The sequence below is a fragment of the Myotis lucifugus genome, unplaced genomic scaffold, assembly GCF_000147115.1.
Source record: "Myotis lucifugus unplaced genomic scaffold, Myoluc2.0 scaffold_51, whole genome shotgun sequence".
Lineage (NCBI taxonomy): Eukaryota > Metazoa > Chordata > Mammalia > Chiroptera > Vespertilionidae > Myotis > Myotis lucifugus.
Window position 1 is genome coordinate 2,588,493 of NW_005871099.1, and position 26,627 is coordinate 2,615,119.

The following is a 26,627-nucleotide window of genomic DNA, read 5'->3' on the forward strand; positions in this document are numbered from 1 at the left end:
TAATCATGAGTGGTTTTAGATAAGGCAGAAAATATTTACATTTTAGAATAACAGAAAATTTTAAACATTTGAAGAGAACTTAGAAATATTGTGTCAATTTATACCTATGGTGAGGTGGGTGCAGGAGCCAGGTAAAGAACATGTGACCACAAATTTGGGGAAGCACTGGTGTGCTTCAAAGTGTGGTTGGGTCATCCAGACTATGCCTGGGAGGTTATAAATTAGTGTGGAATGTACTGGAATTTAAATAGTATAAATTTAATGTATGTTAATAAAAATAGTATCCAAGATACTTTTAAAACTTCTTGCATTTACAAAAAATTCAATAGCCTTGTAATGGTTGAAAAATTAAAACTGGTACAGTAGCACATCTAATTCTATGCATGAAGGCTATGACCATTCACCTACTGCATACATCATACAGTTTCTGAAAAAGTAAACAAGTCATGAAAAATATGGGTGACTCAATACTAGTAGATGAAACTCCAAACAAAGGACATCTCCTGTACTTACAGAAAAATAAGCCAAACAACTTCAATATCAAGTTAAATGGTAAAAAATAAAAGAACTCAATTTTGCAAAATGTGGCAGATAAGATCTCTAGAGCAGCGCTTCTCAAAGTACAACGTATATGTGAATCACCAGGAGATTTTTTTTTTTAAGTGAAGATCCTGACTCAGGAATGGGGTATGAGATTCGGCATTTCTTCTCACAAACTCCCAGGTGCTGCAACGTGCTGGTCTATAGAGAAACAAGGGTCTAGATAACAACGCTCTGATTATATATGACTATAAAATGAACAAGCTATAGTCCTATTAGCTGCTGGAAGTAAAGACATCAGCTAGAAATATTCTGCTGCTAAAGACAAATCCCTGACCCTGTTCGCTAAATGCCAGGAGAGGTCTCCGGTCATTGCAGCAGACATTCCTCCGAAGATGTTTAGCACTTTGGGCTGGGAGTCTTTCAGAGCAAAAAAGTGCTCTGGATCAGCAGAGATGTTGACTGTTTGGGAAGTTGACCACGAATTCGGAGAGAATAGCTAAAGTGTTGAGAAACTGGAGCTATGTGGGGCTTGAGTCATATTAGAGGCTCTACAGAGGTATAAGGGATGAGGTGGGGGATGAGGCCTGGGAGGCTTGGTCTTCAGTAGTGACTGCCAGAAATAGGAATATAGAGCTTGATGGAAGAATATAGAGCTTGATGGAATTTTCTTGATCTCTTAAAAAAGTGTGAATGATAGGTTCTAGTTGCAGCTTTTGAAGTTTTTATTTATTTTTATTTTTTTATTTTCGTTTTCCTGGGATTTTATTTATTTATTTTTTAATTCTTTATTGGTTAAGGTATTACAAATGTGTCCTCATTTCCCATTAACCCCCAACCTCCCTTGTGAAGCAGATAGTGTCGGCCTAGGGAGCACTTGGAGGTCCATGGATCCGCACCTCGCTCCAATGCTGAGCAAGGTTCAGCCAGCAGGGGGACAGCCACACTGATGGAGACATACTCAGAAAAGTATTAGGATCATAAGTGATTAGATTCTTATCATTTATCATTTCCATAGAAAGGTATTTAGTTTATATTTTCTTACGGCACTTTTCTACAATCCCACAATTTTATATTCAAAGCTAATGTAAATTTGGTGGGACATTAATCATATGACCCATTATAATAATTTCTGCCAAATAATCATCTTTATTTTTGTTATCCTGTTTTAGGTTGTTTTAATCTTTTGTGTCAAACCATTCTGCAGGCTGTTATCAATTTAAGCAAAGCCTGATTAAAACTTGTTAGAAATCAAAATTTCAGCATTTTATATGTGAGGGGACTGTTATAGCTAATTATGATTCATTTCAGATGATTCTGAATTTTAATTTAACCTAAATTAAAATAACTTAAATCGAATTGGCTGGTAGATTTTAAATTAAATTTAAATTCCTAATTTAGATGTTTTTCAAATTCAATTTATAATTTTAATTTATTTGAAATATAAGCTAATTTGCATTCATTTTAAAATTCAGATTTCTTTCAGATTTAATTTGAATAAACAGCATTCATTTTACTCTGCTATTTCAGCCCATGAGTGTAGATTAATTATGTTCTTTTATCACAGCTTCTTTCTTTCCCTCCTTCCTCCAGTGCCTTACCAAAAGTTAAGAGAAAAGGTCAGCTGCCTAGGTATAAGCAAGAAAGGTGTGTATTGTAATGTTAAATTAAATAATAAGACCAACCAAGAGAAGTCAGTCTGACTTTTATGTCACAATGCACCAGCAGTTATTAAAAACTGATACATTCTAAAAGAGATGTTATTGCTCTGTGATAGTAGTTTGTTGGCCTAGTTATAATTGGTGCTTGTGGTTAATGTTCAGTTTTAATAATATGAATATACATTCCAGGTTAGCAAAATTTTATTACAATTTTTAAAAGACATCATATTTTATTTGGCAGCTAATTTGGAGAACTTCCTATGATATGTTTGTGAACTCCGCTGCCTGTCTTCATTTGGAGAGTAAGCTTATAATGGCTTAGAATCATTCCAATTAGCTTTGGTTATAATTCCTGTCTCCACCTCCAGTTGATATTATGTATTTCTATATTTAAACACTCAATTCAAACAAAGAGTGACAGCAGAGCTATTGTAAAGATGAAGAAAAGAACCTGAGTCACTTCAATTCTGTCACTTGATGTGACCACTCAGAGTTATTTTTTATTTATAATTTAAAAAAATGACATAGCAGAAATTCAAGTATAATACTTTATTTCTTAAATGCTTAGTTCACTGGTAAAATATTTTTTGAATTTAAATATCTTTAAAATTAAAATGTTTTAAATTGTTATCCTTAGTTGATATTAAACCATACTGTGATTATTTACTCCTATAAAAAACCAATGTAGCCAAAACCGGTTTGGCTCAGTGGATAGAGCGTCGGCCTGCGGACTGAAACGTCCCAGGTTCGATTCCGGTCAAGGGCATGTACCTGGGTTGCGGGCACATCCCCAGTGGGAGATGTGCAGGAGGCAGCTGATCGATGTTTCTCTCTCATCGATGTTTCTAACTCTCTCTCTCCCTTCCTCTCTGTAAAAAATCAATAAAATATATTTAAAAAAAAAACAAAACCAATGTATAGTTGTCAGTCTTCCCCACCTTATAAAAAATACATTAGTATAATTAATAAAAATTAATCCACTGTTTTAGTTTCCCACTGTAATTAAGAAATATTAATTCCCTGTTTTAGTTTAATATCAGAGTTTGCACTGTGATATTACTTGTTTGTCTGCTTGTCTTATTGTGGCATGAATTTATATATATATATATATATATATATATATATATATATATATATATATAAAATCTTATTGTTGAAAGTATTAAATATGCCCCTTTCCCCCCATTGACCCCTTCTAGCCTGCCCCTGCCCCCTGCCCCAGGCATTCACCACACTATTATCTGTGTCCATGGGTTATACATATATGCATACAATTCTTTGGTTGACTTTTCCCACCCACCCACACACCCACCCCTGCCTTCCCTCTGAGCCTCCACAGTCTATTCCATTCTTCTGTCTGTGGATCTATTTTGTTCAAGAGTTTATTTTGTTCATTAGATTCCACATATGAGTGAGATCATGTGCTACTTGTCTTTCTCTGTCTGGCTTATTTTGCTTAGCATAATACTCTCTAGGTCCCTCCATGCTGTCTCAAAGGGTAAGAGATTTTTCTTTTTTACTGCTGCCTAATATTCCATGGTGTAAATGTACCACAGCTTTTTTATCCACTCACCTACTGATGGACAGTTGGGCTATTTCCAGATCTTAACTATTAAACATGTACTAGTATATTTCAATGAAAGAAAATTTTCACTGCCTTTTTCTAGCCATTATTTTATTAATTATATGTCTTGATTGCTATGCTAAAAAATGATCTGCCCTGCTCCCAGTGTCAAATATCTAGGAATACCATTCTGTTCCTCCATCTGTTTCCTCCTCTTTCTCTCTCCAAACCCAAAGTGTGAGAATATAAGGGTTGAGTGGACTTTGGTGACTCTCCTGAATCTACAAGTTCTGAATCACATGTTAGGTGCTCAGGAAACACTCATTATGGAAAGAACCATATTATGCCTATTTTCCTTATATTTTAATATATTGGGTTATTTTATGAGAAAGAAAGAAAGAACAATTAAATGTCTACTAGGATTATCATAGATTATATTGTCATTTGGAATTCAAATTGTCTTAAAGAAAATGCAATTATAATAAAAATCTATGAAATTCTCTTCAAAGAATGAAATAAAATTGAATGACTAGAAAAGACTGTGGAGAGAACTGTTAGGATAAATACATAAGTCCACTGTTTCACTTGAGTTATATCCTGTACCTTCCAAGTTCCTGAAGAGCTACAAAAAAATTTCCCAACTCTGTGACTATGAATATATAGAAGAAACTGTTGTTTGATTCACAGACTTAAAGACGTTTTGTTGAAGCTGAGTCTGAGCAAATGGTTGGAGATTTCTCTGTGCTCGAAAAAGTAAGGCAGACTTTATTACTTCCGCACGGTACTCATCACTAGAAATGAATCACAAAGACAGAAACCCAGACATTAGACGTGAGTACCTTTATGACTTTTGTACTGTGAACTTCATTTTTCTGTAACCTCTACAAGTAAGGACTCTGGAGATAGACAACTTCAGTCTGAATAGCCTGTTAGTCACTTAGCTGTGTGATCTTGCAGGTGACTTAGCCTCTCGTTGGAAAAAACAAACAAAAAAAAGCTGTCTGTGAGTATTAGGTGGATTAATATGTGTAAAATGTTTAGAACATATTGACATGGGTAAAGTACTTAGGACAACATAGAAATGCATGTTACCGCTATTATTTCAATAAGTAATATATTATTAATATACTAAACATGTATGTGTCTTTGGTTCTTTAACTTTATTTCAATCCAGTGCAGTATGACTAAATGACAAGTAAATGATTTTCTTAAAGTCAGCAAAATGGAGTTAGAAAATATATTTGAACTCTTTCATATAGTTTGGTGCAACTATAGTTGATAGAGGGCTTACTTTAATATTAAAAAAACATTTTACCTCTTTTCTCTTTCCCAATACCAGTTACATAGCCTGCAATGGTTAGTATTTTTTGTGATACATTCTTGTGAGTCATGGGGGATATGGACAAGTGCTCTGATAAAAATGTGTTGTTTGTAATGTGCTGATTGTTGAGATTATGCTATTCCTAAGAGACTATCGATAATGATTCTGAGAGGATGGGGCAAGAACAACGGAACACATGGTTTTGAAAGACAAGTCTGAGGCTACATCCCAGATACAAAATGACTAACCATCCTTTCTTCTGAGTAATTGCTGCCTTTTTACCAACAATATCCCCAGTTCTTCTTCATTTTCCCACCTAATAAACCTAAATAAGATACTGAATTACTCCCAATTCTTGACAGCACTCAATGTAAAATTCCCCTTATCCCTGCTTAGAATAATCTACACATGTCCAAACTCTCTAAGAGACACGCTATTGTCCAGTTCCTGTGATGTGCCATCTCTTGCTACAGTAAGTCAAGAATCTTTTCTTTTTTAAGCTACAGGTATGATACCTGTGATTTTTAGTCAATGGACTTGAAATTATTCTCTAGCTCAAAGGATACAAAAATCTATAAAAGAGAACTGCACACTACACAAACAATCTTCATCTGTCATGTGTCTGTGCAACTACACTGTATTCCATAGCTGACCATCCTGGTCATTAATCGGCTGTGAAGCAGAAAAGTTAGAAAAGACAGTGTTTTATCTGCACTAATGTCACTTCAATAAATCAGTAGTTTGTCTTTCCAAGTCTATTCTAGTCTACAAATCATCTATAACAGTGGTCGGCAAACTCATTAGTCAACAGAGCCAAATATCAACAGTACGATTGAAATTTCTTTTGAGAGCCAAATTTATTAAACTTAAACTATATAGGTAGGTACATTGTTATTAACTTAATTAGGGTACTCCTAAGGCTTAGGAAGAGCCACACTCAAGGGGCCAAAGAGCCACATGTGGCTCACGAGCCGCAGTTTGCCGACTACGGATCTGTAAGATTAAAATAAATAAAAATAACTCTCCTTGTTTTCTAGATTTATTTTTGTTTTTAAAACTAAGACAGCAACCCATAGGAAAATGCTATTAAACTAAGATTATAAAATCACTGTATATTCTATTATTTTTAAGCCGACTGTGGGCATATATAATATTATTGAGGAATGCATAGATTTCTATTTTATGAAAGTAGTTCATTTTAAAATTGATAGTCTATCACATTAGGGAGGATACTATCAATATTCATGCCCTTCTCTTTCTTTCATGTTTCTGCTTGACACTATTGGCAAGCAAAACCTTAGTACATAAAAACTGTATAAGTCATTGTTGCATGGTTTAAATAATATATCTGAGTAATAGTACCATTTAATAGTTTTTTTTAACTCTTATTTATTTATTTTTCTTTTCATTTCTAGTTTTACTTTTATGTTTTATTAGGAATTTCTCCAAAGTGTTTAAGCTTTCAGAGTAATTCATAGAATTAGGCCTTTCGTGTCTTTATTTCCTAATGAAAATCACATTGGCCTATAAAAATTCAAGAATAGCCCAGCTGGTGTGGACCAGTGGATTGAGCGTCAGCCCATGCACCAAGAGGCAGCTGGTTTGATTCCAGGTCCAGGCACATGCCCAGGTTTCAGGCTCGATCTCCAGTAGGGGGCATGCAGGGGGCAGTGGATCCATGTTTCCCTTGCATCGATATTTCTATCTCTCCTCCCTTCCTCTCTCTCTAAAATCAATAAAATCATATTTTTTAAAAAAGAATAAAGAAATAATTTTGGCCACAGCAGACTGAAGAATTCAAAAATGAGACGGAGCTCCTTAACCCACCTAAACCAGTCTAAACACCATGCTTTCTCAATCTAATATTTTTATTCACATTTCTTGCTGTATTTGATGCTGGAGGAGATGAGGAGCTGTAGTGGTGTTTGGGTGGCAGGCTCACTACACTGTGAAATGAAGCTCCAAAATAGATGATGCCTGCATTCGATAAGCCCTCAAAAGTAACTAGGCTTGTAATTCTATTATGAACACTGGTCAGGTTATTACTGTAGGTAGATGCACAACTTGAGGCTTATTGAATTTTAATCTGCCTCTGCACTTCCAGCCGTTAAACAGAGTTGCATAATAGGCCTGTATTTTTCACTGAGAATTGCTATAAAACAAAAAAATATCCACTAGCAACAGGAAGAACAAGGAGCCATTATTTTTAAATGTCACATTAAAGATCAGCCTGAAAGAGCCTCATCACTTTAAAGCCAGAAGCTGAGTGAACAACATTTTGAACCCCAGTGATTTATCATCAGTCTAGATTTTAGAACTAGAGCCAGACAACTCAGAAGTGGTCACAAGGAGCAACTGGGGGATCGAGGGCTGGCAGAGGAGCCGAGCCCACCTAGCATATGACTTTTCTCACAACATACACAGTATAAAGCTAATGTTACTATTATTATTGGACTGTATTTTAGATTTTAAATAATGTCCCCTAGAAGCATTCACAACATATTTTTGAATATGGCAGACTGAAATCCATTAAGGGTGGCATATAAAAACTATGTGTAGACATAGTTTTCATTTTCATTTTTATATGGACATAAGTTTTTTTCTTATTTTGTTTTTATTTCTATTAATGAAATAGATAACAGTTGTATGAAAAGTTATCCACTATAAAAAATTTGCAACTACATAAAATTTTTAAGGAAAGGAAAAACAATAACCTACATTCCCACTATTACTATTTTGTGATTTTTCTTTCTATGCACAATATTTTTATTGCTGTTTATAAATAACTATGATTAGGATACATAAGCGAAATTTTATATTCTGATATTTTCCTTTATGAAAAAAATTTTACCAAAAAATATAGGAAAGATATACACATATCCATGTAAACATATGCTTATTTGAAATAAAGCATAATCTAATCTAATAAAATACAAACATGCAAATTGACTGTACCTTCGCTACGCCTTAAGCCATGCCCACCAGCCAATCAGAGCAACTATATGCAAATTAACCCAACCAAGATGGCGGCCGGCAGCCACGAAGCTGAAGCGAGCAGGAAGGTTGGTTTCTCCAGTGATGGAGGAAGCCAAGCTTCCCGTCCAGCTCTGAGCTCCACTCAAAGTAACAAAGTTTCAATTATAGAAGATAAATAAACCCCAGATACCTGCTCTCAGCCAGCCGTGGCCACGGAGCTGGAGCGAGCAGGAGCCAGCTCTGAGCTCCACTGAAGGCAACAAAGTTTCAATTGTAGAAGGTAAATAAATCCCAGAATAAGAAAAAAAGGAGAGGCTGGGAGCTTCCGTGTCCAGGGGGCTTGGCCAGCCTGAAAATGACCCTCAGCCCCTCACCCAGACTGGCCAGGCACCCCAGTGGGAACCCCCCACCCTAAAAGGGGTGTGGCCAGCCTGAAAACAGCCATCAGCCCCTCACCCAGGCTGGCCAAACCTCCATGGGGTGAGGGTCCCCACTGGGGGGGGCTTGACCAGCCTGCAAATAGCCATCAGCCCCTCACCCAGGCTGGCCAGGCACCCCAGTGGGAACCCCACCCTGAAGGGGGTGTTACCAGCCTGCAAATAACCATCAGCCCCTCACCCAGGCTGGCCAGACACCCCAGCAGGACCCTACTCTAATTCGGGACACCTTCAGGGCAAACCAGCCGGCCCCCACCCATGCACCAGGCCTCTATCCTATGTAATAAAAGGGTAATATGCAAACTGACCCTAACAGCAGAACGACTGGGAATGACTAGTCACTATGACACACACTGACCACCAGGGGGCAGATGCTCAATGCAGGAGATGCCCCCTGGTGGTCAGTGCGCTCCCACAGGGGGAGCTCTGCTCAGCCACAAGCCAGGCTGACGGCTACCAGTACAGTGGTGGTGGTAGGAGCCTCTCCCGCCTCCTCAGCAGTGCTAAGGATGTCCGACTGCAGCTTAGGCCTGCTCCCCGCTGGCAAGTGGACATCCCCCGAGGGCTCCCGGGCTGCCAGAGGGATGTCTGACTGCCAGCTTAGGCCCAATTCCCCAGGGAGCGGGCATAAACCAGCAGGTGGTCATCCCCCAAGGAGTCCCAGACTGCGAGAGGGCAAGGCCAGGCTGAGGGACCCCCCAGAGTGCACAAATTTTTGTTCACCGGGCCTCTAGTAGTACAATAAACACCAATCCCCCAGCCCACCACCCAGTGTAAGAAATAAAATACATTATCACCGCTAACACTCTCTTCAGGTCTCTGTGTTTTATCCTTTATTTTAAAGGTGCTTTTCAGGAGATCTTGTCAATCAGACTGCTGAAAACAGATGTCATATTTTCTAAGCAAAACTTTAAATGAAGAGAAGTAGGAAGCCTCCTAACATTCTTCTTAACTCACTGTGACAAGTATTACATCTCCTTTCTTTCCTCAATACTTTTTTCAAAAATAATCTTACTGGGGGCATCAAAACTTTCTTCCTTTGAGAATTATATGGTTTAAAGTTCTTCAAAGTGAAGGGCCAATTATTCCAAGACTGTAGTTGACCTTTATAAAACCAGTGGAATTTAAAACCTTACCTGTGAGCATTGTTCATAATTTATGTTTGTTGTATAGTTAAAGCAGCTGGTCAGTCGTTTTTCTCCATTATTATTGAGATGGAGGCACTGCTCTTGAATTGAATATCGATTTTTCTGGATATGAATTAGTTTTATTCTATGTACTGCATCAGAAAGCTAATTTTTTTGGGGGGGAGGGGGGAGGCATCATTATGCAGTGTGAGTACATGATGTTTGCTTTTTTCCTTACCTCTAATAAATATCATAAAAGTCAGATACTTTAAACTATAATTATTCCATCTTTCAGGGGAATGTGAAATTTAGATTTATACATATCCATCTTTTTTCTAACATGTCAGTGTCAGACTCTCCCTCATTCCCAGGAAAACTGCCACTGTTATGCTTTTTATTTGGAGCATATTAAAATTTTAATAGAGACTCACATCACTTGAACATAATTGGAAGTAGTACAAAATCAGATTTGGGAAGCGACACATAGATTCTAATGATTTTCAGCCTGTTATTATCTGCTGGATATTCAGAAAATTCAACATGAGAAAATGCCTCTATTGAAATCTGTGTCAGACGTAGCAGAAAGGCAGTGATCTGTAGGTAGGAGGGCAAGCTCCCTAACAGAGCTTACAATGAGACATAGGCATGATGACAAATTCTGCAGCTCAAGCAATTCTGCTTTCACCTGGTCCTTGGCCTGGTGATAATTTTAGAATACAGCCCTTTCTAGAAAAGTGATACTAAAACTGTGACATATTGATCAAGGAAATGAAACTGGTGGCAAACACACATTAAAAACTGGCAAAGAAAATGGTCACGATGCTCCAAGATGAAAATCGATCCGCATGTCTGATCCTAACCAGTGTCCTCTAGATGTCCTACACATTTTGTTCTGAGACTTTGGGTTACATTGTAAATAATATACATATCATATGCATATATAAACATTCAAATTTAATTTTAATGAATAAATTGTGGAAACTTTAACTCTTACTCTCTACCTTGCACTTGTTGAATCATTTACTGTGTATTAAAAAGAAAGAAAACTTTAGCCCTTCAGTCTGGTAGAAATCCAAATTCCTTGTATGATAGCCAAGAATATCTTGGGTCTGTTTCACTGACATAAAAATGGCTTTAGTCTTCTCAGTTGTGAAGTGGCTCAATCAATTGACATATTCTTATATTATTAGCTCCAAAAGAGAGCTGATGAACAGGAGGCAGAAAAATGGTAATTTTGACATGGAAATAGAATGAGTGTATTGTTCAGATTTTAATTTTTAAGCTATCATAAAGGAGTTTTCATAAATGTGAGCACTCCTGTTAAAAATTGTCCATGACTCAGAGTAAGTTAGAAAAGGGATTATCACCTTCTAAGGAAAATGGGAATATCAATGACAATTTCATGACATACAGCTCCTTGACATGTTACTTTTGACTTAAAAACATTATAATTATGCTTACTCTAGAATTAAACTGTTCTTTAAATTTGTTTAAATAATGTATAAATATGATAGCATTAATTCTAAAATGACAACTAAGATCACTATGTAACAGAGAGAATATATATATATAATATTTTTTTAGAAAATAAAGTTATAGGAACATATAAAAGTGTCTCTGGAAAGATTTAAATATATATGTTTTCATCAGGGAAGAGTAATTGGGAGTGAGAGGAATATTTTCACTCTTTCATTTTATACCTCTTTATTATTGATCTTTTTGTAATCATTATTTGAATATAAAATTTTATTTAAAGCAAAAGAAAGAAGAGAGAGAGAAAAGGAAATAAAAATAACATATATTGGTAAGTACTTGCTGTTTATGTAGCTGCATTTAAAAATCTATGGGTCCCCCTTTCCCCCCAGTTTTAAAAATCTTCTGAGAGCCCTAGCCAGTTTGGCTCAGTGGATAGAGTGTTGGCCTTTAGACTAAAGGGTCCCAGGTTCAATTCTGGCCAAGGGTATATGCCCAGGTTGCGGGCTCGATCCCCAGTAGGGGTGTGCCGGAGGCAGCCAATCAATGATTTTCTCTCATCATTGATGTTTCTATCTCTCTCTCTCCCTCTCCCTTCCTCTCTAAAATCAATAAAGATATATTTCAAAAATAAAATAAAATAAAATAAAAATCTTCTGGGAAGTAAAAATAATGAGTAATATAAACTAAGCATTTTTTATTTATTTTATTTTTGTTTTAAAGATTTTTAAAAATTGATTTTTAGACAGGAAGAGAGAGAGAAACATCAATGTGAGAGACAAACATTGATAGGCTGCCTCATGCATGCCCCCTACTGGGGATTGAGCCCCCCAACCCAGGCATGTGCCCTGACTGGGAACCCAACCAGCAACCTTTCAGTGCATAGGAGGATGTCTAACCACTAGCCAGGGCCCTTTATTTTCATGGCCTGGTTACCTTTTGATTAACATTTCATCTCTAACCCAGAAAGGTATCACCATGCTCTGTGAAATCACGAAGTGTCACATCTGAGAAGAACCTGCTTATGCTTCAGCCTAGGGAGCATTGTGTCATCTCAGAGCACATGTCATTATTAATTTTTTTCAATTTTTGAACTAGCAGAAAATAATTTTTTGAAGTTAAGTAGAACAAAACAGTTATGGTCAAATCAGATATATTATACACTAGAATATTATTCATATACACCCACAGGCTAAGTCCTGCAGTTTTTTAAGCATTTTGTTTTGGCCTAACCAAAACTTGTTTCACACATTTGACAATTTAACCTCCCTCCTCCCCCCCCCCCCCACACACACACACACTCTTTCTATCAGTGTTCTATGAAATAACTAGGGGCAGACAGAATTTAAAAAGCTCTAACAGAGAATAATAGCATTCTCATAGCTGAACAATACTTCCATGTCTTGGTCATCAGCCAAATGAGAATATTGAATTTAAATATAAAGATGATATTTAGAAAATCCGAGAGAAACCAAGATGGCGGCATAGGTAAACACCAAAGTTTGCTGCCTTGCACAACCACTTCAAAAATACAACTAAAAGACGGAATGGACATCACCCAGAACCACAGGAAGGCTGGCTGAGGGGAAATTCTTTAACTAGAAGGAAAGAGAACAACATACCGAGACTCAGAGGAGGCGCAGTGTGGAAAATACAAAGGTGTGGAGGTGCGCATGAAGCGGGCTGGTGGCTGAGGGCGCGGTTGTCGTTTTCAATCGGGAGGGGGTCTCAGACTCTGAGCTCCAGATCCGGGTGAGTCTCTAGGGACCCAGACTCAAGCGGGAGAAGCGGGACTGTCTGGCATCGGTCGGAACGCGAGGGCAGCTTTCTCTCCGAGGTTTGCAGCGGATGCTGGGACTCTGAGAGGCAGAGCCTCTGGGGATGGGACTGAGAGCAGCCATAACTGCTCCCTCCGCCTGCCCTGTTGATCCCGTGCAACCCGCCCCGCCCAAGCCCTGAACAGAGCCATTTGCCCGATAGCCTCAGGCAAAGGCTAGATTAGCACCTCCCCAGAGGACAGAAGTTTTCCCACTGCAGACACAGCTGATTCTCACAGCCAGTTAGCCTGGAGGTCAAATCCCCCTAGTATTAACTACAACAATCAAGGCTTAACTACAAAAACACTGCGCACAAAGACCACTAGGGGGTGCACCAAGAAAGCATAAAAAATGCGGAGACAAAGAAACAGGACAAAATTGTCAATGGAGGATATTGAGTTCAAAACCACACTTTTAAGGTCCCTCAAGAACTGTCTAGAAGCCGCCGATAAACTTATTGAGATCTACAAGAAATCTGATGAGACCCTCGATGTTGTGATAAAGAACCAACTAGAAATTAAGCATACACGGACTGAAATAAAGAATATTATACAGACTCCCAACAGCAGACCAGAGGAGCGCAAGAATCAAGTCAAAGATTTGAAATGTGAAGAAGCAAAAAACACCCAACCGGAAAAGCAAAATGAAAAAGAATCCAAAAATACGAAGATAGTGTAAGGAGCCTCTGGGACAGCTTCAAACGCACCAACATCAGAATTATAGGGGTGCCAGAAGATGAGAGTGAGCAAGATATTGAAAACCTATTTGAAGAAATAATGACAGAAAACTTTCCCCACCTGGTGAAAGAAATAGACTTACAGGTCCAAGAAGCACAGAGAACCCCAAACAAAAGGAATCCAAAGAGGACCACACCAAGACACATCATAATTAAAATGCCAAGAGCAAAAGACAAAGAGAGAATCTTAAAAGCAGCAAGAGAAAGAAACTCAGTTACCTACAAGGGAATACCCATACGACTGTTAGCTGATTTCTCAGCAGAAACTTTGCAGGCCAGAAGGGAGTGGCAAGAAATATTCAAAGTGATGAATGCCAAGAACCTACAACCAAGATTACTTTATCCAGCAAAGCTATCATTCAGAATTGAAGGTCAGATAAAGAGCTTCACAGATAAGGAAAAGCTAAAGGAGTTCATCACCACCAAACCAGTATTATATGAAATGCTGAAAGGTATCCTTTAAGAAGAGGAAGAAGAAGAAAAAGGTAAAGATACAAATTATGAACAACAAATATGCATCTATCAACAAGTGAATCTAAGAATCAAGTGAATAAATAATCTGATGAACAGAATGAACTGTTGATTATAATAGAATCAGGGACATAGAAAGGGAATGGACTGACTATTCTTGGGGGGGGGGGGGAAAGGGTGTGGGAGATGCGGGAAGAGACTGGACAAAAATCGTGCACCTATGGATGAGGACAGTGGGTGGGGAGTGAGGGCGGAGGGTGTGGTGGGAACTGGAAGGAAGGGAGTTATGGGGGGAAAAAGAGGAACAAATGTAATAATCTGAACAATAAAGATTTAATAATAATAAAAAAATATTAAAAAAAAGAAAATCCTATAATGATAAACTTAAGACTTCAAAACTAAAAGCTCACCTGACTTTGGCAGTTAGGGATTTATTACTGAGTTAACCTTAGGGAACTGGTTTGTGGACAGTAATCCAACTGCATAATTCAGAAACAACTCAAATCAATCAGAAAAAATTAAACTTTTGGTCTTCTAATATTGGATTAATTCTATAAAATGATATCTCTTTCTTTGTCTGAGTCAGAGTACAGCTAAAACAGAGTGATTCGGTAATATTTGTAGTACAGTGTTCTATGATATGGAAAATCTTTGCATTGTGGAAGACAGAGGGAAAGACTTGCCGAGTGCATATTTGGGTGGCAGGCAATGTGCTGTCCTTGAAGCAGACAGGTGGGAGATGGCAGCTGATGCCCTGACAGTGATTAGCACTAATCACAGAAGATGAGAAATACAGAGAGTGTAGTGCTCTAAGTGCTGTTATCAGCACAGGGCATTGTGGAATTATAAATCATTAGAATGCATAAAAACTCTTGTTTATGAGTTTACACGTATAATAAAAATAAATCAAATTTTCTTTCTGAGTAGTGTTCTGGGAGAGAGTGTGGAGCATTAAAGTATTTATCTTTATTTATATTTACAAGCAGTTGACAAATGGATGACTAGCATATGCAATCAATGATCAGGATTCAGAGGGGTGGACATAAAGGGAAAAACAGCTAACACTGAAATAGAAATATTAGAGAGAATGCTGTCACCATGATGGTAAGATGTGTGCCGCTGAAAAACGATTGAACTTATTTCTGGCATCCTTATCAAATCACTTGGTAAGTCAATGGTATAATTTTATTTGGACATTATGAGAAGATCATATTCTTTGAATATCAAAAATCAGCTATATTTCATGCCTGATGATATTAAATATAGAAGATGGAGATCTTTAAGGCATCTTAGTCAGGCAGAGTGATAAAAAAAAATAAAACCATGGCATTTCAAGCAAAGACAGGAAATAATTTATCGATACGGTCAGTTAGCTTTCCTAAGGAAGAGGGTGTTGGGAAGTTGTGCTGTCACCGGGCATGCTGAGCGTGCGGCTTCCTGGTGACGGGGGAGTTTTAATTAATTAAAACTAGTGAGACAGTGAGGCTGTGGACAATTTCTGTTTTGAACCGGAGGGCATTAGACCAGATGCATTCAGGGGCCTGTGGCCAACTTCAGAGATTTGCTGCGTAAGGATGGCCGAGTCTCTGGGATAAGGCAGGTTAATTATGGGCAAGTTCCAACAGCACCGGAAGACCACGCCAGAGGCTCATGAACGCTACTGGGTTGGAATAAGCATGCTTCTGGAGGATGTCAGCAACTTGAGACATTCGTTTAAAAAAAATTAAGGTTCTTGTCCTTGACTGAGTTCAACTCTGTACTGAGCTCCAACACAGTAGCTTTCAGACAGGAACAATTAACAGGTGCCGGTGCATTTTTAGGCAATGAAGTTTGAGAAATCCTAATGTACGGGCTGTGACAATAGTAGGTTTACAGTTGTGAGTATGTGAAACACAGAGTGTACTCTTGTATTATTGTTTATTAATTATTATTTTCCATACAAACAACTGTAAACCTACTTTTGCCCACCCTGTCTATAGACCAAGAGATCCATCACACTGCATGTTTTGATTTGTTTAAATTTTGCTCCCTTTATGTTTCTACCCTGAAGAAAATTCTTTACTCAATTCATACAGTTTGACTACTAAAGGTCTGTATTTTGTACAAAGAACTGTTGCCTCAGATTCCATGAGTTGCTTTATAAAGACTATTTCCAATCACTTTAATTCCTTGCTGGCAGAAGTCGCTTCCCTTTGAAAAACTGAAAATGCCAGAGATTCATTTTCTGTTCTTCCAGCCTGATTTTGAAGAGGGAATTGGAGAATTCTTCGGCAGAGTTCCTTCCATGTTACAAAGACATACTTAAGGAGAACCCTTTTTTCTCCTAACTCCTTCCTCCCTTGAATGTTTTGTGTAAATGAGGGTGCTTTTATGGACATCCAAATGACGTTAAGAGAAGCTGGGCCAATGGCCTAACATCAGTGAATCAGGTCTAAAACCATCTGCTCTGGACTACTTATTTCATACATTAAACTTCCATTGTTTAAGCCACTTTTAATAAAAAATGTGGCATTTGCAACTGAAAGCAACTTAAATGATCTAACCTGTATTTAATGTATTTATCTCAGATCACCATGGAGCAGTCAGGGTGGAGAATCCTTCAGGAAGCCAGTACTAGGCTGGACCAAGTGGGTGCACATATGCAGAGGAACCTGGGAATGCCCACTCCTTAATGCAGCCATCCTGGGGATTTGGTTAGTTAGATTGGACACAACTAAGAAAACTAACTCAATCATGGAGGAAAGCAATGGGGTTGAAGCAGTTCCAAGTTGTCTTGGTTGTTTTTCTCAGAAAAATCTGGAGGGAAACACAGGCAATATAACATGTCATCTTGTTTTTAAAAACTCCATAGTCATCAAAATATCCAATGGAGGTTGAATATATGCGGCAATATGGAAAAGGATAGGTGAGTTACAATTATATCAGCATCAGCAAGAAACCTAAAATTAACAATATTGCACATTTGGATGCATGTAGGACATACCAAGTATTTTCTTTACTTATAATCTAAAGGGATATGACACAATCCAAACACGCTACTACCCATGGTGATAATAAAAACACATATACCCAGGTTTAAAGGAAACAAATGCTAGGGACACACTGTCCTTTAACAACCTTTTGTTATAAAATAAAACATCTATAACAGAAAATATGACCAACTAAATGAGTGTGTAAGTTAATGATATATAAAGCAAATGTCCTTGTAGTTACCAACCAGATCAAGAAATAAAATTTTGCCAGCAAGCCAGGACAATTTTAAGTACTTGCTTCTTCCAAAAGTAACCTCTAGCCTGGTTTGTATAGTTATCACTTCCTTCCATTCTTTTACATTTTTTTTTCCACTCTAGTGCAGTGGTTCTCAACCTTCCTAATGCCACGACCCTTTAATACAGTTCCTCATGTTTATGGTGACCCCCAATTTCATTGTTACAAATTGAACATAATTAAAGCATAGTGATTAATCACAAAAACAATATGTAATTATATATGTGTTTTCCGATGGTCTTAGGCGACCCCTGTGAAAGGGTCGTTCGACCCCCAAAGGGGTCGCGACTCACAGGTTGAGAACCGCTGCTCTAGTGGGTCTCCCTAAATAGTACAGTTTAGTGTTGTCCATGGTGAAAATTTACTTGATAAAGCTCTTTATTCTCTTTTAATCTCCACCCCTTGTATTTCCTTACAATTTATACTGCTAAAGAAACTGATCTAAGTGATACTAGAATTTCCCATAGACTAGGTTTTAGAGATTAGAAAATCATCATGCAGTTTAACATATTGATAAGTCCTTTGTATTTTCTGATCATTGGCAGCTGGATCTGGAGACTTGAATAGATTTAGATTCTTCCTATTTGGAAAGGCCACAGATGGTGGTATATTCTTTCATCGGGAACACTGATTGTCTCTCGTTCATTATAGCAGAGGTCAATGCTCAATGTGTAGATCCATTAAGAAGTAGCAATATGGTTATATTTTAATCCTATAGTTTCTTTGTTACTTACTAGCTGGGAAACCTGTATAAAAGGATTCCTTTCCTCATCTATTCTTTATTTAGAGTTCAAATACTGAGAGGAGAAAAATGCTAGGTTTTCTCTTTTATTTACCAGTTTTCAAAATAAAACTTTTATCTTCTTCCATGTGTAACCAGTTATTTTATATTATGATGGCCATATTTTCTAGATTTATCTACTTCAATAACTATTTTTATTAAAGCTCAAGTTGGTCCCATCTTTGGTCAATGAGGTTTCTTGAAACAGGGTCTTGCGTCTTTTTGACATGACCCTAGCAGTATAATGACTTCCCTGCTATCTAGTATAACAAAATGTTCCAAGCTTGCATTCGTTTTCTAATTGCTGAGTGACAAATTACCACAAATTTCAAGTCTTAAAATAAAATCCATGTTTATTCTCTCACAGTTCTGTAGTTCAGAAGTCCAGCTCTACGTGCCTGGGTTTTCTGCTTAGATTCTTAAAAAACTGAAATCAAAATCTTGGATGAGCTGCATTCTTATCTGGAGACTCAAGGGAAGAACCTGCTTTCAAGCTTATTTACGCTGTCAACAGAACTAGTTCCTTCAAGCTGTAGGACTGAGGTCCCCCTGTTCTTGCTTGTGGTCACTCTCAGGTCCTGGAGGCCTTGTTGTTTCCACAGAATCACTTCTCCATCTTCAAGCCAGGAATGACACGCCAAATCTCCCTCGTGCTTTGTGGGGTTTTTGTTCGTTTGATTGCTTACTTTCTTTTCCTGATGTATTGATGTATAATGAACAAATAAAAATTTAAGGTATTATTGGTGGTTTTTTTTTTTTCAGAGCCCACTCCCCTGAGTATCCAGATCTTAGCAGAAACTGCTTTATTTCCATTTATTTCCCATTCTAATTCAAGAGATGTCCCCCCTTAAAGAAATAACACAATGAGGACAGAATCCTTGGCCTGCTATTGTTTTCCTTTGACCAAGAATCTTTAACCCAAGTGCAACCCAGCCATTTTTGTATAACGTCAATATTTCTTATGTATCTCCATTCATCAAACCAGGAATTCCTGGGTGTTGAGGAATACACTTAATGACTTGATATGTCTCCCTGGTGCTTAAATCTCTGACCTCTTTTACAACCTGCAGAAGAAAACTCTGTGCTTTTAAAGTGCTCATGTGACTAGGTCAGCTAATCAGGATACTCTCCATATCTTTGGGACTTTAATTACATCTGCAAATCCCTTCATAGCAATATTAATATTTGATTGAATGACTAATATAGGAATCTGGGAGTACAAAACACACATATGTATTATATTAATATTATGTATAACAAACCTCATGAAATTATACTAATATTTTTATTCAAATTCAGGACTTTACGATTTTTATATAACTTCAATATTTCTTATGTATCTCCATTCATTAAACCAGGAATTCTGGTTTTCAAAGATACATATGATAAAGGAATTAGAGTTTCCTATAACTGCTCATTGCTTTATAACATATTACACACACAACTATTTCAGAATGGCAGTATTAATAATACAATCATTAATAAGCTTCTTGAAAATATGTAAACTTTACATTTAATAAAAGATCTTGCATTTTCTCTAGCCATTAAAAATAGTTGTACTCTGGCTATAATTTCCCAATCATATAACCTCTACTATACTCCTTTTTTTAGCACTCATTTTGTCTTAGTTCTACAAGTAATTGCATGTTTGATGCACATCACCAGTTTTTATGTAGATGACTCTCTAGTTGCTTTAACTATCTGAAGATTTTTCTCTTGTGAATGCCTCAGAAGGATTCTTGAAAATTATATTCCTTGAGGTTTTGCATGATGATAAAACTTTATCTGTGCTCTTTATAATTAGAAGTCAGTTTTGCTAGACATAAACTTTTTTGTCCACATTTTCTTTTCCTTAGGATCTTAAGTACATTATTCCAATTTCTCCTCACATAAAAAATTGCTGTTAAGAAGTGTGATGAAAAGCTAATTTTATTTCCTTTATGAGTCATATGTTCTTTTTTTTAAGAGCAAAGAGATCCTTTCAAACCTAAAAGATGTTTTAATGTCAGTAATTTTATACATTGTCTTGTTGTCATTCACTTTAAATCAATATTCTTAACTATGCAGTTCATTCTTTCATTAGGTAGTTTCAAAGTTTTTTAAAAATCAGAAATGTTTCCTTGAATTATAATTTTTAATATTAGTTTGGTTTTATTTCATTTGTTTTTGTCTTCAGGTTTTCTATTATTCCTGAATTTGATATTCTTTGTTTTTCTTTTTCTTTTTTTTTGCTTTTATTTTTATTTTATTTATTTATTTTTTGCTGATTTCCCTCTCTATTTTATTTTACTTTTTATTTTCAAAAAAATTTTGTGGCCCAGTGCACGAAATTCATGCACATTAAAAGGGAATTAGTTAGAGAAAATATTTTAATATTGCTATTTGCCCTTTCTCTAAATAAAAGTGTCTGAGATGAAAGAAAATCAGTAAAATGTATATTAAAATCTCCCTCCTGGCAGAGTCTGAGGCACGCAGCAGGACCTAGAGTCAAGTCGCCACCCACCACCTGCACAAGAAAACGAAGGAGACCCAGACCCATCCAGCTTCACCCCCATTGGGTGAGACCCAGCCAGCCCCGCCCCCATCAAGCCCCTCCAGGTGAGGGGTGCAGCCTCAGGTCCTCCAGCCTGGCACTGGGTCGGGGGCACAGCATCAGGTCCCCCAGCCCATCGCCAGGGTGGGAAGTGAGGCCTGAGGTCCCCTGTCAAGCTCTGCTGGGTGGGGGGTGTGGCCATACATATATATACACAACTGCACACACATACACATATATTACTTTTTATTATTTTTAATTTGTTCTTTATTCCTTTCTAATTTAAAAATTTTCCATTTTTACCTTTTTTTAAAGCATTACTTATTATTTTTCTTATACCTTTATTGTTAATGTTTGAATTTTCTAAATGTCTGTCTTTCCTGAGTTTTATCAACTCATTTTTAAAAATTTCTTTAAAAATTCTTATTAGTGCATTTTTCTCTTGTAATTTTAAAATCATTTTCCTAATATCTTTTGCTCATTTTTGTTCTGTTCTGGGTGTGTTTTTTGGTGTGTTTTCATTGTTTGTAGAAATGTTATCCTGCTTTTCATTCTATTTTTTATTATCACAACTATGTAAAGAATTACATATTTATGTTTTCTAATTCTTAACTTTTCTAAAGGTTTTCCTTAAATTTTAGAAGGGGGTTTGGTTCTGTGGACGAAAGCGGCCACATGCTGACCTGACAAGCTCGGGGGAGGCCTGCATGGCAGTCTTGCAAACTCAGAGACCTAAAGTCTGAAATTAAACTTTAAAAGCCGTTATGGTGAGCAGTTACATTCTAGGCTGGTATCTTCACCGACAAGGTCAACCTTTACCTATGCTTCTGTTCAATATTATATATTGTGCAGTTAGCACAGTGTCTGGCACATAAGAACTCAGTACTAAATGTCTATGAGGATAAGAATAAATGAGTAAATGGAAATATGCTACTGAAAGGAGTTTTGGGGGTAAAATAGGAGTTTCGGGGGTGAAATAGGCAGGTTTAGGAAATTTTTTAAAGCTAAGGGGTCCATGGAAAAAGCACAGAGCTACAGAGCTGCAAAAGGTACATTTCCATAGAATAAGGAAGCTGGAAAGAGCAGAAGGCACATTTCCATAGAATAAGGGCACTGGGAGCTGCAGAAGGTGTACATTTGCAGAATAAAGGGAAGGAAGCTCTCATTCACACAGAGAAGCAGAAAGCCCAGAGAGAAGAGGGGGAGATGAGGGAGGAGGGGAAGAGAGCCTCACTTGCCCCAAGTGAGGTTTGACCTTTGAGCTCAGGAGTTGCTATAGTGACCAAATCAGAAGGATAGTGACCAATCAGAGGGGATATCAAGGCACAACGATCTGCAGCCTTTATAAAAGGGACTCGGTGGGGCTTTTTCCCCCTCCCCACATAGGAGTCTGTGCTTGTTTCTCAATAAATTTCCACTTTTGCTATACCACCTTTCGTCTGTGGTTTCATTCAAGAGCCCGGGAACCATCCTGCACAGGAAACCCGAGGTGTTAACGGAGCATCGAACCAATCACTGTATAGGTAAACTTTTAGTTTTCCCACAGTAAGGCAGCAGCGTTAACCTATTTCTACTTTTGGCATTTTCAAAGGAAGACTTAGATTAAGTAATGTCAGTTACTGGTATTAAAGAGTAAAAAATGGCAGGGCTTGCCTTGTGTACTGTAATGGAAAACAGGTGATCTAGGCTTTGCTGGGGTAAGTACAGGCATGCCACCGTTTATTGCACTTCACAGGTGTTGTGTTCTTAACAAATTGATAACAAGATCCTTTACCAGCAAAAAGATTACGACTCGCTTTATTGTGGTGTCTGGGATTGAGCTCACAATATCTCCAAGGTATGCCTGTATGCTATCCATAGTACTTGCATAAAAGGGGTTCCAACACCATCTTTCTTCTTCTTTTTTGCTTTGGGGTGGGCCAAGGAACTCATTTGCAGTGTTAATTATGCTGACATCCAAAACAACTCGAAACTTGATCAGCTGAGGAAATGGGGCCTTTGGGCCGTATTCCAGAGGAAAGATCTTAGAGAAAGCCCTGGAGGTAACAGGAAGCAAGCTAAATATAAGGGAAACTCTCAGTTTGTCTTGCTTTTTAAGTCCCACAGCCCTCTCTTCCTAATTCATTTAGAGTGCTTAACAACAGTCATTGTAATTAAAGATGAAATTTTAGTAAAAACAGTTGGGTATGGTGTGCAGCCTGCTCTCACAGCTTACAGTAGACTGAGTGGCTTGTCAATAGCACACATTTGTTTCTCACAGCACCGGAGGCCGGAAGGCAGAGAGCCGCATGCAGGGTTCTGGTGAGGACCCTCTTCCAGGTGACATACTGCCAGCTTCTCCTGGTGTCTCGTGTGGTGAGAGCAGAGGCTAGCTCTTTCTCTCTCTCCTGACATTGCTTTTCGACAAAGAGTTTTGGGGGTCAATCTTTTGCTGTCCTTTAAAAATTATGTAGAAATGTTCATAAGAAAGGGTTTTGGTTTCGCACTTCTGCAGGTTTTTCCCATTGTTGTGACACTTCTATTCTCCTTTGGAGTAACTTGCTGCCCTGGCAGTAGCTTGCGGGAGCCTGGTTAAAGTTGTGGATGCCATCTTGAGGTTTCTTCTTCCCCTGCCTGCAGCAATCCTGGAAGGTAAGCCCAGGTGTTATTCCTGCGAGCTGATTTATTAAAATATTAACTTGTTTAAAGATGAGATTGAGTTAGCCATGCTTCACATTTTGAATTTTTTAGGGAGAATTTGAATGCAAGTAGTTAAACTAAGTGCAGAGTAAACACAGCTGTCCAGATGTCTGAATTATCAAAAGATTTCATAAGTAAGCAGTTCTTTAGAAAAATGAGCTCTTTTGTTCAATTCCTGTAGCAGAGCCCATACTTTTTTGTATAGGAAAATTCCGTTCCACAAATAGAGTAAGATTAGAAATTAAGAATTTTTATAATTCCTTTATCATGGGAATGATTGTGGAGAGATATACATTAATTTACCTCTTTTCTTGATGTTACAATCTAAATTTCTTCTTAAAAGTTTGGATTACTCCAGGTTTCCTCTGCTGTCTCCTTCGGAGTTTTACTGAATCAAAGCTTTGTTCAACTTCATTAGAAAAGGGAAAAAAATGGAGAAATGTTCTGATTTTTCTCTGCTGGCATGGTCAACATTCTGAATAGGCTGACGTCTCTTTTCCTCTTTCAGTCTACTCACTAAAAGACTAAGTCCGAATGTTATCCTATCCCATCCAGTTTTTGCAAACGGAACTTTTATATCAGAATTTGAAAACATTGTGACTAAAATAGCAGAACCCAGAACACTGTTTCATATGATGCATACATTCAGTAATATTTAGCAGGAAACTATTTTCCACGATTTTAAAAGAAAAGATTTCTCTGCCTGGTGGGCATGGCTCAGTGGTTGGGCATCAACCTATGAACCACGAGGTCACAGTTCGATTCCTGGTCAGGACACATGCCCAGGTTGTGGGCTCGATCCCCAGGGTAGAGCATGCAGGAGGTGGCCAAACGATGATTCTCTCTCACCATTGATGTTTCTCTCTCTCTCCTTCCTCTCTGAAATCAAGAAAAATATTTTTTTTTAGAAAAAGAAAATATTTCTCTTCACTAAAATTCAAAACGTTTATATATTTTTTGAAAGTTTCCAGACAAAAGTGCTAAGTGGAGCAAGAGCTATTATAACAATTAAATCAGAACTTTGTGTTCAATCTCATGTACACAAGAACTCGTTCCATGAAGTAATGAGTATGTTTGGTTGAGAATAATGGTGAGCCAACTGTGAACCATGTACTGAACATCAAGAATGAAATTTCTTATTCCTGCTGGTAGAGGAGGGCTTTTGGAAGTGTCATCACCTGCACTCCCTCCAGCATAAAATAATTATGATTCAATATCTAGAAACTTTTACCCTGGGAGATGCTAAACACGTAAGCCAGTCGTGTAACCTCTGGCTTGTCTTTGTATTAATCTAACCTTTTTTAGTACAAACAGGATATAACTTTTTGTAGAGGATTCATAAAATTAAATAATTTAAAGGTTTTTGCTTTAAATTTCTAACTTCAAATTTTCATGGCAAAAATCAGTATGAAAACACTAGGAAACCCATACCTGTTCCTTACTGCCACTGACTTTATAAAATCTCTAAATTTTGATGTGAATTATGCAAATCATCAGATTGTAATATACTCTTCCCTGAAAACAGTTACTTCCTTTGTCACAAGGTGGCGCTGCACACAGTTCTAAATGAGCTATTTTTCCTTAGGGAAGAACATTTGACACATTTGAAAGAAATCAGCATTGCCCTTGAACATTCACACTTTGTTTCCAGGGTATTGGGAAGTAACATAGAAGGAAAAAACAACTTTCCAGACTCCAAGAGTGTGTAAAAAAAAAAAATAGAAAAATTTCATTTTTCAGAATAATTTTAATGTGGAATAAACAAGTAAAAGAGGAGATAAAACTATAAGAGAGTTGCCCAAATAAGTCTATCCACTCCACTTTGGGATTAAACACAACAGTCAGGACAAAAATGAAAGGGAAGTGTGAAAAAATAGAAATATTAAGTTGGGATTTTGAACACTGTACGTTCTTTTAAAAAAAAAATGTGGGGGTGGGAGCATTATATTGCCAAAAGAAGAATCCCTCTTCCTTTTCCTTCCTCACAGGACCTAAGTATGGAGTCAGGCTTGGTAATAGAATCAGCTATGATTACATTTTAGATATGCAAATGTAAGCAATGGGTAGAAAACTTCATCTCTGGTTTTCATCACATTCGCAGGCACTTTTTGCAGAATTCATATCACCTTCTGCTTACTGATCCTCCGTGGCTTTCCACTGCACTCAGAATGCAGCTCAGGCTCCTGGAGTTGCTTAGTGCCAGCCTATGAACCCTCTTTTACAGATTTCCATGACATGATATACTTACGACAGATGGAAAAAATCAATCATGTCGTTAAGCACAGTGTGTAACTCAGCGGACCTTTTTCCTTCTCCTCACGGCTTTCTCAATGAACGAAGCCATGCATTGATTACCTCGAAGCACATCAGCGCTGTCTCAGAGGACCCCATCTACCTCTGCCACTCTGCCCTTCCTGACTCTCTCCCTTGCTGCATAGGCTCAATGCGCTGTGACCGTTCTGCACCTAAAAGGAAGGAGCCAAGTTATTTTTCATGATTCAGGGAATCTGTGCGTACTGCTTCTATTTCTGTCTGTCACCACCCTAGGTGACTTCATCCTTCTGTCATCCTTCATACCTCACAGAGGTATTCCCAGGCCACCTAATCTAGAGTAGGTTATCCTATCTGACAGCACCTTTTTATTTTATGTTTATTATCATAAATTGTAACTACAGGGTGGGGCAAAAGTAGGTTTACAGTTGTTTGTATGGAAAATGATACAGTAATTAATAAATAATAATACAAGCAAAAACTCTGTTTCCCATACTCACAACTGTAAACCTAATTTGCCATGCCCTGTATATGCATAAACGATGCACAAGTTTCGTGTTTCAGATAGATTTGAGAAAGGCAAGTGATGGGCCCTCTGGTGAGCCAATTTCTCCACTAGCCTATGACAGATTCTGGCAAGTCCTATTCTAAAGAAACCTACTGAACTTTATTTAATTCAGAGCTTCCAAAAATTACTTTTTAGTATTAACATGTCAGGAAGCTATGTGGAAGATCCTTTAAAAAACACTAATCAAACCATCCAAGCTCTGCATTTTATAGAAGACAGAACAGGCTCAGATTAGTGATTGTCCGTGCTATTTAGCTAGTAATAGTTCAGGGCTATCTTTGATGGACACAATTATATTGACAGCAAATATATTTCCATGGAGTGAGTGAACCCACCCTTACTGTTATTTTTTATTACCCCTGTTTTACTATATTTGGGCTAGGCTTTTTTCTTTATTTTCTTTTA

General features: G+C 37.6%; 1 protein-coding gene across 1 annotated transcript in view; it reads left to right on the top strand.

Annotated features, from left to right (window-relative positions):
• The window catches only part of SEMA3E (semaphorin 3E), a 263,371-nt gene extending 244,539 nt beyond the window's left edge, over positions 1 to 18,832 (top strand). Inside the window, exon 18 of the mRNA XM_023753779.1 lies at positions 18,539 to 18,832. Coding sequence (XP_023609547.1) covers positions 18,539 to 18,586 — 48 coding nt within the window. The 3' untranslated portion in view covers positions 18,587 to 18,832. The remainder of the gene's footprint in view (positions 1 to 18,538) is intronic.
• The last annotated feature ends 7,795 nt before the right edge of the window (positions 18,833 to 26,627 follow it).